The 13,933-nt window shown below is 42.4% G+C and overlaps 1 protein-coding gene across 1 annotated transcript; it reads right to left on the bottom strand.

Moving 5' to 3' along the window:
• Positions 1 to 1,103: 1,103 nt before the first annotated feature.
• Positions 1,104 to 9,340, bottom strand: LOC128330809 (vomeronasal type-2 receptor 26-like). The gene is made up of 7 exons (XM_053264176.1): positions 9,114 to 9,340; positions 6,615 to 6,906; positions 5,990 to 6,250; positions 5,372 to 5,707; positions 4,697 to 4,924; positions 3,254 to 3,380; positions 1,104 to 2,017 (listed from the first exon to the last, which is right to left on the bottom strand). The coding sequence occupies exons 1-7, from the start codon at positions 9,338 to 9,340 to the stop codon at positions 1,104 to 1,106; spliced, it is 2,385 nt and encodes a 794-aa protein (XP_053120151.1).
• Positions 9,341 to 13,933: the final 4,593 nt, after the last annotated feature.

The following is a 13,933-nucleotide window of genomic DNA, read 5'->3' as shown; positions in this document are numbered from 1 at the left end:
GATGTTAAGGGATCTCGAAAAACCAATAGAGTCACATCCCCTCTGTCAATTCTCTGCTGACATCTTCACTGTCAGTGGGTGGGTGAGAACCTGAGATAGGAATAGGTGAAAGTGGGTGGGAACCAGAGAGTAAGATGGCAATTGTAGCACCTCAGATTTTTAACACCAGTGACAAAGGGGCATGTCTACCAATGGACTGGTTCAGACATCACATGGAACTTCAGTTGCCACTGAGCCCTTTATCACAACCAGGGAAAAAGAGCTACCCAGGTGTGCAGGGAGGAAGCCCAAAAGGACTTACTTCTTCACATACCATCTTGGAAACATTCCTAGGCAGGCGGATAGTCCACCCAGACAGGCAACGTTTGCTACTGGCAGCTCTAGGGATCAGGGTGCCTGGACGCACTGTCTTGTGTCACCCCACCCTCTGGAAATCCAATAATACACTGCACAGGTGTCTGGTTACAAGTCTGCCAACCTTAGTAGCTTGCAGTTATGGTTGATAGATGATTGGTAAACGTGGAGGAGGGAGCGCTCACTCCCTTAACCTCATTTTACAGGGTAGCTCCATAGGCGGTTTTGCCACTGTGGTGCTACCAGGATTGGGAATGATCCTGGCAGTTCACATGAGTGTGCAAATCCAGGCAGGGCAACGTTAGCCTGGTTTTGCACACACGTGCGAATAGCCTCACGGAATTGTAGAAATGCACACCTCTTCTCTTATTCCCATGCAAGCATTTATATCCTATTTACGTTAAAATGAGCCAATATCGGATATCTCAGCCACACTCATCAATCTTGGGATATTCTAACTAGTATTACCTTCATGTAATGTGTAATTTTATGCTAGTCACTGACTGTATTAAAGGCTTCTGTAACTAATGTATTTCAATAATTCAAGATCGGTAACTCACTTCAAATCATGGGTACAGATCAGGGGGTTATTAAAGAAAGTAGCTAAGGATACTGCCAGTCACTGATTTAAATATCTCCTGTTGTTCTAGTGCTTCCTCTGTTCTATTATGGATGCAATCATTCTAGTATTATTATTCTTGTATTGCTCTTAGCAGCCTTTGGGATCTTACAGGACAAAGGCAGGATAATTATGTTATGCTTGGATGTTTTCTCATTTTTAGAAGCTCCCTTTTGTTCAAATCGGGCCTCAACAGAATTATGTAACATTTAGGGGAAAAGATGCACCCCAGTAACCCAGTGCAGGAAGCCAAGATGGAGAAGACCTCCACAACCACCATGTATTTTCCTCTTGTACTCAGATATGTTGGAACAAAGGACAGCCAAACACTGCAAAAGACCAACATGCTGAAGGTGATGAACTTGGCTTCATTAAAACTGTCCGGTAATTTCCTGGCCAGAAAAGCCACCGTGAAGCTGACAATGGCCAGAAATCCCATGTAGCCCAGAACACAGTAAAACATGGTAAGTGACCCTTCATTGCATGTCACTATGATTTCTCCAGACAGGGAGTGCATGTCCAGATCTGGGAATGGGGGAGTAGTGCCCAACCAAACAGCACAAATGCCAACTTGAACAAGGGAACAAGAAATGACAGTCCAATAGGCCAATCTTTTCCCTACCCATTTCCGGAAAATGCTGCCTGGCTTGGAAGCTATGAAAGCCACGACCACTGTGATGGTCTTGGCCAAAACAGAAGAAATGGCAATGGAGAAGATGATGCCAAAAGCTGTGTGTCGGAGGAGGCAGGTGATGGGTTTAGGCTTCCCAATGAATAGTAAGGAGCAGAGGAAGCAAAGGAGGAGGGAGATGAGGAGAAGGTAGGTGAGACTCCGATTGTTGGCTTTGATGATGGGAGTGTCTCGTAGCTTAATGAAAATGCCCAGCACCAGAGCTGTGATCGTAGAAAAGAAAATAGCCAATAAAGCTAATGTGATACCCAAAAGTTCTCGATAAGAGAGGAAGGTTAGAATCCTGGGAATGCATTGATTTTGTCCTTTGTTTGGAATGTGATCGATGGGGCAGGTCATGCAGGAATCCATATCTGAAAATCATCATATTGTTGTTTTAAAGCTACCATAATGGATCTCAGGATGTTCAAACCCTCAGTCATCTCTCCCACAGCACTAAATAGAAGACTGATATTTCACAATGACCTCAGAACAGTAGTACATCTGCTGGTCACCTACAGACTTGACTATTGCAATGCACTCTATGAGGCTATTCACATGATTGTAGAAAATCAGGCTAGCCTCCACTCGCCCGATTTTCTACAATCATGAGAGCTCACCTGCGAGCCCGGTGGTTCTTGAGTGGGTAACCTGCTCAAGTAGCCCACCACTTAAAGCGGGTTTGTGGAGCGAGCGCTCCACAAACCCAGTTTTTGGGATTGTAAGTAACCAAAGTTACTCTTGTGTAGACCCACGGTGGGAGGCTGAAAAGCAGCCTCCCAGCTTCGGGTCTCCCCAGTGTGCCCTGCTGCACACTTGCACTGGTGCTTCCGGGGCCGTGCGGCCCCCAAACTCCCCAGCCCCCACCGGCTCCGTCTTGGAGCCGGCAGTCATGTGGGCAGTCGATCCAGCTGCCCAGGGCTCCCTCCCTGCTCATCTGCAGGGAGAGTGGGCTTAGCCTGCTCTCCCCACTTAGCTTCCCAAACCGGGTCTCACTGATCGTGAGACCGGCTCACTGTGGAGCTGCCTTTGTACGTAGTCTGGAAACTGCAGTTGGTCCTGAATGCAGCAGCCAAGTCGGTCTCTGGGTCATCTCGGAGACACCATATCACTCCAATCTTAAAAGATCTACACTGATTGCCAGTATGTGCCTGGGCAAAATAAAAGGTCTTATTTATAACCTACAAAGCCTTAAACAGCTTTGGTCCTGGGAATGTAAGAGAATGTCTTCTTTGCTATGAACCACACTGCCCATTGAGAGCATCAGGACATGTTCATCTGCCATTGCCACCTGTTCATCGGGGACGGGCCTTCTCCATTGCTTTCTCGAGGCTTTGGAACACACTCCCTTCTGAAATAAGAGCCTCCACCTCTCTTACAACTTTTAGAAAGACCGTCAAAACAGGCATTTGTTCACCCAGGCTTTTAATTAGATACTGTTTTAATAGTTTGATGATTTTTCATAGTTTTACAGATTAAATTTTAAATGGTTGTAATGTTTTAACCTTTTTCATTTTTTAAAATGAGTTTGTTGTAAACTGCCCAGAGACTTGCGTTTTGGGTGGTATACAAATATGATAAATAAATAAAAATAATAGTGTAATTCCTACCCTCCTGGTTTGAAATCATCCCTTCTGGACAAGGATCACAATCATAGCAGCAAAATTTCTCCTCTTCCTTCTTCTTCCTGTGGGAGCCAGGATAGCAGATGTCATTACATAAAGAGAGGGGAGGCACCTATCATTGAACAATGGAACAAATTTAGGAAATATTGTTGGAAATTATCCTTATAAAACAATGAAAACAAGTGGTTTGATTACATAGGATAATTAAAAACATCAGTAGTGATGGATGGATTCCTGCAAATCCATTCCATACCTCTTTCACAGAGGAGCTTCACAAAGGACTCTATCCACTGTCCACCTCCAATTATTTGGGATGTGGGATATGTTATGTATCCAAGTAGGATCTCCTCGTTCAAGCAGGGGAAAAGCCTTAAATCTATCATGATCTCCCCTGTGGTCTTCCTTCCTCTCCATTCAATTCACAGGCTATTTCATGTGATACTACGTAGGATAGAATTTGCAAGTACAATCTCTTAGTTCAAGCAGGGCAAAAATCCTGAAGTCTGTCATGATCTCCATGATGTATTACATGGTTCTTTCTTCTTCTCCACCACTCACATCAGGCTAATTCACATATTTCTCATTTGGTAACCCATCCTACCCAAGCTCGGGAGCTGTGTGCACTCCAATTTTTTGATCATCTGTGAGTAAAAGATGAAATAGGAGTGGGAAGAAGTGATCACCTGCTAAGCAGCAGCTGAGTCAAAGGGCTCCATCGATGTGGGCAGCTGGACGCACCTGTTTCTCAAGATAGAAGCATAAACCCTCCATCTGAGTGGCTTCTTGGCATATGATCACCTCCTCCGTGCGCTACTTTGTATTTAATACAGAGAGGATTGGGAAAAGGGAGCTTGCATAACTCCTGAACTTGGGTAGGAGGCATCTCCAAGCCTAATTAGAAACACGAGAATCACCCTTCTGTTACATGGATCTTCCTCTGTCAGCATGTAAAGATGATGTGAATAGCCCAAGGGACCGCCAAAAATTTTTATTCTATGATAAAACCACTTCTTAACAGGAGCACCCCAGTCTAAGCGAACCAGTAAGACTGGACCTTGAAATGTCTATGACTGCCCAGTCTCCTGGTGGAGTCTGAGCTGTAAGGAGGGCAACCAGCTTCATGGGTGCACACATCTCTTGTCTGTGAGAGAGCCATTTTCGGCAGTACAGATGGAGTTCAGATCATAGTTTCCATATAGGAAAACATCATATTTCAGGCTGTTTAGAAAAATTGAAAGAGGAGAACCACAGAATTTCTTTCCCCTTTATTGTACATCCCACTCCGTGGTTTTCTGGATGAGAAGTTCAGCTGGTAAATGACATCCCAAAGAATTTCATGGGGAGGTATTTATTTGCTAACCTGGCATCCACTGCCCTCCTCTTTTTACCTATTTCTTCATTGGAGAGAAAGGGTGTATATTTCCCCACCTGTGTGAATGCACTTTGCCACTGGATCTTCTCATCGTGAATGGTGAGCATTTTCTCTGGAGGGTGTTGAGGATCCAGTTTCCCAATGTTGACTCTGACATAGGAGTTATTTGGGAAAGTGACAAAATTTGTAATATCAAAACCAATTGCTATTTCTCCATTTTTGTTAAATATAATTTCATCTCCAGCAGTGTTGTTGAATGAGATCCTCTGAATCACTGAATGGAGCTAGGTGAAAAGAGGAAGAGATTGTAAGGACCTAAAAAGTGTTGAAATATTGTCAGATTTTTCAAAGAACTTTCCGGATTGGGTTTAGGACATTCCTCTCCCTTTAGGAAAAAGTCATGTAAAGGAGTGCAACAATTTAACAAATCAAAAGTCAAGATAATGGACAATGTCCTAGCTTTGGAAACATATGCATAATGATGAGAAGGATATGCAAATAATTTCATCAATTCATGGTGGTAAAACAACCTCAAAATTATTAATGGAAGAGATATCAACTTGTAGGAATTTTGGCACAAATATTTGGCAAAAAGAGAAGGAAGAAGAGAACAGAAAGGGTAGAAGAAGTTGGTGTCCATCCTCTGCAGAGGGCTGGTCACTTGATGTTTTACATTTCTGTTATGTTATGTTTATGGTTGTTTGTTTTTAATAACAGCTGGAACACATTACCTGCCAGGCTTCCACAATCAGAGCATCCAATTTGCCCCTGTCCTCCATGTGTCTGGATCTGGACCTAGATGAGTACATGCTATGTAAGGCATGTGCAAAAACATAGACTGCCTTATAGATATTGTAGCTGCGACCAGTCATCCTCGTTTCAAAGAAATGCTCAGGAAGGTCCTCCAGCCTCTCCTCACCAGTACATATTTCATCTACATCTTCTGGAGGACTGGAATTTGTTATTAAGCAATCAAATGCTTGTTCCCAGAATTCCTTGATGAAGCCATCTCCTTTTGCCCATAATGGCTTTATCATCTGAAGATATTTTTGGAATCGTGGGAGCTCCTTTGAGGGGAATGAGAAAGAAATAGCACCCTGAAATGTCTGTATGTTAAAATACTTTAGAAAGACAGTTAATGTGAAATCGATTTGGGCTGTTGTAATCCACACCTTTCTGGCACAGATCTCCTCCAGAGAGAATGCACCTTCTGAAGGAAACAATTTTTTAAAGTGCAACATGGCTGCCAACCATATAAATGTACTTTCTCCATATATGATATTTGCATTGGCTTTACTGTATATGAAAGCTGGAATGGCATATAAAAAACTGTTGAGGTCTTCACTTACATCATTTATTAAGGCCATTTTTTCACCTTTGTCTGCAAAAGCTGAACATATTCCATTTTGGGAAAGTTCTACCTCCAAAGCTTCTGAGAAATGCTGCCCAACATCGCCATCCTGAGTGATGATCCCTACCCATTTCCATCTGAAATGCTTAAGTAACAGCACAATGCCCAGGTATTGAAGGGATTCATCGGGAACCATGCGATAAAAAGAAGAGAGGTGGATTCCATTTCTTGTGGTTGATTCCACTGAGCCGTATGAAATCTAAAAGAGAATACACAGGTGATTCCAAGATGGAACAGAAAGAGCATCAGAGACATTTCTGTGTGGTGCAGACAGAAAGAGATCACTGTTTCTTATTTGTATGCTTACTCTGGAATGTAGCACTGATGCACCAGCATTTTGTTGGGATGTCAGCAACTCTGAAGGCCTTATATATTCAAACCCAGCACCTTTAATAACACCTCTCTCCATGTATTAAACACAAATGTAGCTCCACATATTCTATGACCTTTCTCCCCCACAGTACCTATCCCTCTTCCAGAATTAGGCATTTGCTAATGGAAAGAGAAGTGACTTGTGGCCAATAGAACTGTAAGGCTTCACAGCTCATGAGTTTTAGTATTACCTGTGGAATTTTGTAGAGTCCTAAGATCTCTGCCATTCGCAAGGAGATATCAGAGGTAAGTCCACCAATGACCCCGATGACATTTTTCTGGATGCCACAGTGGTAGTTGGGTAGAAAGCCATGTGATTTGAAGAGCAAGTCTAGAGTGCTACGATAGGTCATTTGTTCATCCCCATAGCTGTCATAGATGTGGAACCCGAGTGTGATATTGGGCAAGATGCTAGGCGTCTCATTGATCTCATTGATGGCAAATGCCAAAGCCAGGATGTGCTGGTAATGCTTTAGCACTAAACTGTGAATAAAATGAATTGCTGCAGTTTCACAAGGTAATTGTACATGGAAGGAAATCATTTTGTCACAGTTTTGTTATAATTATAAGATTGTCACCATATTGGCTTTTAAAAGATGCATCTTTTTGACTGTCAGGAGACGGCCCAATCAAACAATGGCTGTCCTGAAAGTGTCAGTGGAAAGGAGGCCAAAAAGGAAGATGGCTAGCTTAGATCCACTGCAAGTTAGTAAGCCAGGGAAGTCATGGGGAAATCACAACAAAAATGGGAGTGATATCAGGACATATCCAAGTCCAGTTTTCTGCTGAATTCCCAAGATTCATGCAAGATTCTACCCAGATCCACTGCCCACCTGTACTGTACTAAGGAAGTTGGGTGGCGACTCATGGGACCGTATCTTTGCTTAATTTTTGGAATCCACTGTAGGAACTGGACTTGTGTAAGTTTGATTGTCATGTCTGTTGGAAGCATACACTGCTTTTCAATGACATTTGCTTGAGATTTCCTCAGAGTATTGATTTGTCATGGATTGTGTGAAACCCTCCTATATTTCAGTTGGTTCTGTAGGTTCTGTTCTTATATCGAATGCATCATGCCCATTTGTGGAGACATTTATATGGAATAATTCTAAGTTTTGAATGCCACGTTTTCCTCTTTAGCCATGTAGCCTGATACAGTGGGCAACATCCAGAACAGTCCATTATCGCGAAGCATCATTGAAAGCAATAAGCCACATTAGGCAGAACCAAGTGAAGACCTTTCATATCAGTGGGAATTAGACTTATGAAAACGTTTTTAAACCTTCCATGGCCAAGTCTAGCTACAGTTTCTCCTGTAGCATGGCTCCCCCCCAAATGTAGCCATGAGCCTACCTTGAGGCAGGGAGAAGGCTGTGACTGTAATGATAGTTGTACTATTCCATGCCCTGATGAAGTGACTCTTCCCATGCCCGACTGGACTCCAGAATGTTTCTGCTTGAGGAAAAAGTCTGCAGGGCAAGGAGAGTGTCATTTTCTGATGGGAGATGCTAGGACATCCAGTATTCCCAGTCCCATCTCCAGTGGGGAAAGAAGCTCCTTCAGGGCCTGGGCTATCCAGAGCCATTTCTGCCTCTGCATCCCCCCTATCCACTAGTACATTTCTGGGGTCTTAGGCATGGGAAAAGAAATGTGGCCACAAGTGTCCTTGTGATAATGCTCGCAGCATAAGGAACAAGCCGCCTTAATTACAATGATGCTATGTAACTTGAATGCCTAATTAACCACCTGCCATTCAGAGCCACATCTGGTCTGTGGATGTGAGATCCAATGCTCTAACCATCTGATATGAACTCCAGCATGTTCTCCATCTGATTAAACAATGGGGTTTTCTTTTTCTTTTTCTTTTTTGCAAATTGGGTTGTTGCTTTTAATCCCCACCCCCCACGCTTTCAGGTCTTGTGTTCCTCTGCACATAGATAATCATACTGTAGTGACACATCCCAGTGCCCATGTTGATGTAATTCAATTAACCTACCATCACCACTTCCTTTTAAACAGAAATTAAATATTTAATTATTTTTTAAAAAATTGGAATACAGAATTACAAAACACAGTGTATATAAAAAAATCCTATTGCCGTCTTGGGAACACTTAATGTGAATTATGTTAGTGTGGTGTGGTGGTTAGTGTGCTGGACTAGGAACAGGGAGACCTGAGTTCAAATCCCCATTCAGCCATGATTCTAGCTGGGTGACTCTGGGCCAGACACTTCTCTCTCAGCCTAGCCTACTTCACAGGGTTTTTGTGAGGAGAAACTTAAGTATGTAGTTCACCACTCTGGGTTCCTTGGAGGAAGAGCGGGATTTAAAATGTAATTAATAATAATAATAATAATAATAATAATAATAATAATAATAATAATGTCTTGGGATGGTATTTTTTAAATCTCCGGGGCCTACTGACCATTCATTCATGTTTTCTTGGGTGCCTTTCCATTTTTCAGAATATAATGAAGTTGGAAAAACAACGAAGTCAGTACAACATAATAGGTTATTTCAAAAAAGAGCAGTTTAAGGATTCAATATGTTCAATTTGCATTATCTATTAACCATTCGTTCATTTTTTTCCTATAAAAAGGTGTCTCTATTTTCAAAGCATATTGAAGCCATACAAATATATCATTATAATAAGAGCATTGTTCACTGAACACAACAAAACAGAAACTTTACCCTGGAATAGTCATTATCTCCCGAGAAGGGTGTTGTTTGAATCGTAACTTGGGAATTAAATAGTGAATATGAGTTGTGATCCCACCAATGAGAATTTCTCCAGGCTGGTACCACTCATGAGGAATGTCCACGGGTTTCATTCCAGTGCACTTAATTGTCTGTGCTTTGTTCACCACATGGTGGAGTGGCAGCAGAAGAAATATCATTGTCCGTACTTTGCCCACCATGCCACGGTTGTGCAGCAGTATCAGGGACATCAGCATCCTAAGTGCTTGATTTCAAGAAGCTTCATTCAGTTGGAACTGATTCTGCTAAATCCTTTCTCAAAGGGACGTCTGATTGCATTCTCCTCAATTACACTATCATAGTGATGAAAGCAAGCCTAGAATGCTTATCGAGAAAGATTCCTTTAAGGACCGATTTATACCATGGCAGGGAGGAATTGTGCACAGTGAAAGCGCCCTGGCTCCGTCTAGGCCTAAACTTTGCTCTCATGGCATTACAGGGTTTATATAACCATTTCAGACATCCTCATAGGGTTTGGGTGTTGTTGTTTTTTAAATGCATTCATTCTTTCCACAAGTTGTATTCAGTGGTAGCTGATTCTGCCAACATGTTTTCCAAGGGATCCCAAACAGCTGGGTTATACTCAATTTCACTATTATGATGAAAGGAAGCCTTGTTAAAGCCTCGCAAGAGAAATCAATCTACAGAATGACCTACAGAATCTCAGGAAGAGAGATTTTTGACATGCATATTGATTTGGCTTCTTTCATTTTGCAAGTCACTGGGGATTCAGCAGGTGAAAGAATTAGATGTTTTGCTAATTATAAGGGGGATAATAACTTCTGTAAGACTGCCGGGGTTCCCAGTGACATCATCGGTTGCAGAAGCACAGAGGCAAACATGTTTATTAGATCCTGCTGTATCATCCAGCTGCTCCTTAGCTGATGCAACTGGGGAGAAAGTTCAAAATCGGTGACTCCTACAATGAAAGCCTAGGGTGGAATCAAGCAATTCCTGAAATTCCTGTAACTTTCTGCAATGAAAGTTGTGCACTGCCCAGAGACTTTGGATGGGGTGGTCTAGAAAGGTAACAAACAAACAGACAAACAAAGTAGTTTGTAGCACTTTAAAATGTTTTCATCTCCCCCATGATAAAAAGTCAAGGTGTGCACCAATTTACTTCCAATTAAACACACAGAAAACTAAACCAGACATTAAATACCTGTATACTGTAGTTGTGTAAAGCAGCACGAAGGGGGAATAAATCATAATGCGCACATGTGCATTATTAGATGTCACTATAGATATCGTACACGCACACCATAAATATGGAAGTAAGTAAGTGTATTTTACAATTGTACTCTATTTGATCACACAGCATAATAAAAACAAAACAATACTTCAACAAACAGTTATTGGAGTAATAATACTAAGAGAAATAAAATATTAGGCGCAATAGGCATGAAAGTGACTCATTTGTTTTTCAATCCAGATCCCCACGTAGACAGCCAGGAATGGGAGTCCAGATGTTTAGAGCAAAAAGAGTGTATCCTGAGTGGCTCACCTGCTTCCCGGAAACTCCTTCTTCCTGATGCTTCTCATTCATTCCATTGAAACCCGGCTGAGGAGAAAAACACTGTGGGAGGATCGGGGACAGACTTTGAGGAGGAAGCTGTGGCTGGAGTGAGGGCTTAGAATACACCTGCATACCTTTTTCGCTCTGGATATCAGACCCACTTTATGGGGTAGACTTGGCTCTTGTAACCAATGGGTCTGCTACCATTGCATCTTGCCAGACCTTGCATATCATTTTGTACTACCTTTTCTTGGCTTCCTCAGTTCTTTATCCCATCCAGTCCACCCAATGCCATTATACCTGCTTCTTTGACAACCTTCCTCATAATTTCTGACAGGAGCAAGGGCTGATAAATACTGGACAAAGAAGTTTATTTTCATTAGATTATAAGGAAATGCCCATGTTTGTTTATACAGAGTGAACAGTCTTAATTTGAGAAATGAGAAAACTAAGGTAGTTAAAGAGCATAAAAAGAGGCATATACAATATCAGCCAGGTGAGCACAGTGGATGGTCCTCCCAGTGATAAACACAGAATTGGTGTTGGGGATCGGGATTCATAGGTAACTGCCAAGGACCAAGGGCCCCTGGAAGTGTCTGCTGTTGATTCCTGAGAACAGCTCTGTGCCCACAGGTGATGGTTCTCTCGTTTGAGTTCTTCAGGTAGGAGGGGGCCCACAGAGGGCAGTTTGCCAATGGCCACTGAAATTCTGCCCTAGATCATTAGAAAAGCACTTATTCGATTCAGGAGATGGGTCCTAATTCATGTGATGCCTCTCCAGTATTAGGCCACAACAACAGTATAGTATATGACCTATTGTACGATATTTGGAATGCTTGCCTGCAAATAGTTATCCCCCCACCATGTTTTCTTTGTTTACATAGAAAATTGGCCTTTAACAAAACGCATTTGACCATTGATTCAGTTTTAAGAGACTGTAAGTGTAGGTCTATCTATCTATCTATCACATTTATAAAGCGCCCCATCCAGAGGCTCTGGGCAGTGTAGAAAAACGTTTTTTTAAAATTAAAAACATTTAAAACCAATTAAAATACTTTTTAAAAAAAGGTTTGTCATATGGTTTAATTTTAAATAGGCTATTTATATTAAATGTGTATTTTAAAAATTTAGGTTTATTTATTTAAATAAATATAAATATTCATTTATATGCCACCTATCAAATTGAAGCTGAATACAAGGAAGACATGGAGGAGGATTGTGGGGGATCATTGTAAAGTATCAGAATTTGAGGGATGAGTTTTATCTTCCTGTGCTAAATGGGGTTGCAATAACCCAGATGGAACAGGTACAAAGCTTAGGAATCTCTTTCCAGAGTGAGGCTTGGGAGATCCAGAGCAGTTTCCAGGGTGAGGCCTGAGACAGCCAGGCCTCACCCTTGGATCTCAGGTGACGTCTATGTCCAGGATTGTATTTCATGAGCTTTGGATGATTTGACAGCTGCGCCCATTCCTTGAAGAGAATGACGTCAAAACACTGGTGCATCAGCTGGTAATATCCAGGCTTGTGGCAGGCAGTCTGGTCTCTGGGGTAAGTCGAAGAGACCATATTATGCCTCTTCTTAAAAAGATGAATTGGCTGCCAGTATGTTACCAAGCAAAATACAATGTGCTGGTTATCACTTTAAATCCCTGGGAAGTTTAGGTCCAGGTTACCTTAACTCTGAGAAGAAGAGCCCCTTCTTCTGTATGATCCCGATTGCACGTTGAGGTCATCTGGAGAGGTCTATCTCCAGTTACCACCAATAAATCTGGTGGTGACTCAGAACCGGACTCCTCTGTAGCTGCTCATGGCCTGTGGAATGCACTCCTGGCAGATATCCGTAGTTTGGGCTCATTGTTGGCCTTCAAGAGAGCCCTCAAAACTGGCCTTCCAAGGTTTTTAAATCATTCTTATGAATTTTTAAAAAATGGCTCTGCATTGTCTTAAATTTGTTATAATGTAGGTATTTAAAAACACTGGTCACAGGATGGAAGCCTGAGGGACTCCCTAGAATAGCTCCCCTTTCAAAGAGCAACTGTTACCAAGCACCACCATCTGAAATCTACCCAAGAAATAGGAACAGAACCACTGCAAGGCAATGCCTGTGATCCTTAAATCCCTCAGGTGTTCCAGAATGGTACCATAATCGATGGTACTGAAAGCTGTTAAGGGATCTAGAAGAACCAATAGAGTCACATCCCCTCTGTCAATTCTCTGCTGACATCTTCACTGTCAAATGACAGTGGGTGGGTGAGATCCTGAGATAGGAATATGTGACAGTGGGTGAGAACCTGAGAGTAAGATGTCAATTGTAGCACCTCAGATTTTTAACACCAGTGACAAAGGGGAATCTCTACCAATGGACTGGTTCAGACATCACATGGAACTTCACTTGTCACTGAGTCCTTTATCACATCCAGGGAAAACGAGCTACCCAGGTGTGCAGGGAGGAAGCCCAAAAGGACTTACTTCTCCACAGACCATCTTGGAAACATTCCTAGGCTGCTGGATAGTCCACTCAGACAAGCAGTGGCTGCTACAAGCAGTGGCAGCTCCAGTGATCAGGGTGCCTGGATGCACTGACTTGTGCCACACCACCCTCTGGAAATCCAGTAATACACTTCTCAGGTGTATGGTGCATTAAAGGGATCCCCCTCCCATTCCCAAGTCTGCCAGGCTCAGTTTCTTGCAGTTGTGGCTGAGAGATGATCGGGAAAACGAGGAGGAGGGAGCACTCGTTCCCTTAACCTCATTTTACTGGGTGGCTCCATAGGCGATTTTTCCGCCGTGGTACCACCAGGATCGGACGTGATTCTGGCGGTTCACATGGGTGTGCAAATCCAGGCTGGGCACACTTAGCCAGGTTTTGCACTCATGTGCGAATAGCCTCACTGAATCTCAGGAATGCACACTGCCTCTCTTATTCCCATGGAAGGATCTATATACTATTTAGGTTAAAAAGAGCCTGTATGGGGTATCTCAGCCAGACTCATCAGTCTTGGCATATTCTAACTAATGTATTTCAATCATTCGAGATCTGTAATTCACTTCAAAACTTGGGTACAGATTCGGGGATTATTAAAGAAAGAAGCTAAAAATACTGCCAGACACTGATCTTCGATATCTCCTGTTGACTTAGTGCCTCCTCTGTTTTATTACTGTTTTAATCATTCTATTATTATTATTATTTTATTGCTCTTAGCAGCCTAAAGGATTTTACAGGACAAAGGCGGAGTAA

Source organism: Hemicordylus capensis, chromosome 6 (genome assembly GCF_027244095.1).
Source record: "Hemicordylus capensis ecotype Gifberg chromosome 6, rHemCap1.1.pri, whole genome shotgun sequence".
Taxonomy (NCBI): Eukaryota; Metazoa; Chordata; class Lepidosauria; order Squamata; family Cordylidae; genus Hemicordylus; species Hemicordylus capensis.
This window is presented reverse-complemented; position numbering and strand designations above follow the sequence as displayed.

Excerpts from the sequence above, each read along its gene's own strand:
- LOC128330809 (XM_053264176.1), bottom strand. The coding sequence starts at position 9,340 with ATGGTGGGCAAAGTACGGACAATGATATTTCTTCTGCTGCCACTCCAC. Across the intron at positions 6,907-9,113 it reads GAGATAATGACTATTCCAGG|TTTAGTGCTAAAGCATTACC; the intron begins GTAAAGTTTCTG and ends TTTTATTCACAG. Across the intron at positions 4,925-5,371 it reads TGATTGTGGAAGCCTGGCAG|CTCCATTCAGTGATTCAGAG; the intron begins GTAATGTGTTCC and ends CTTTTCACCTAG.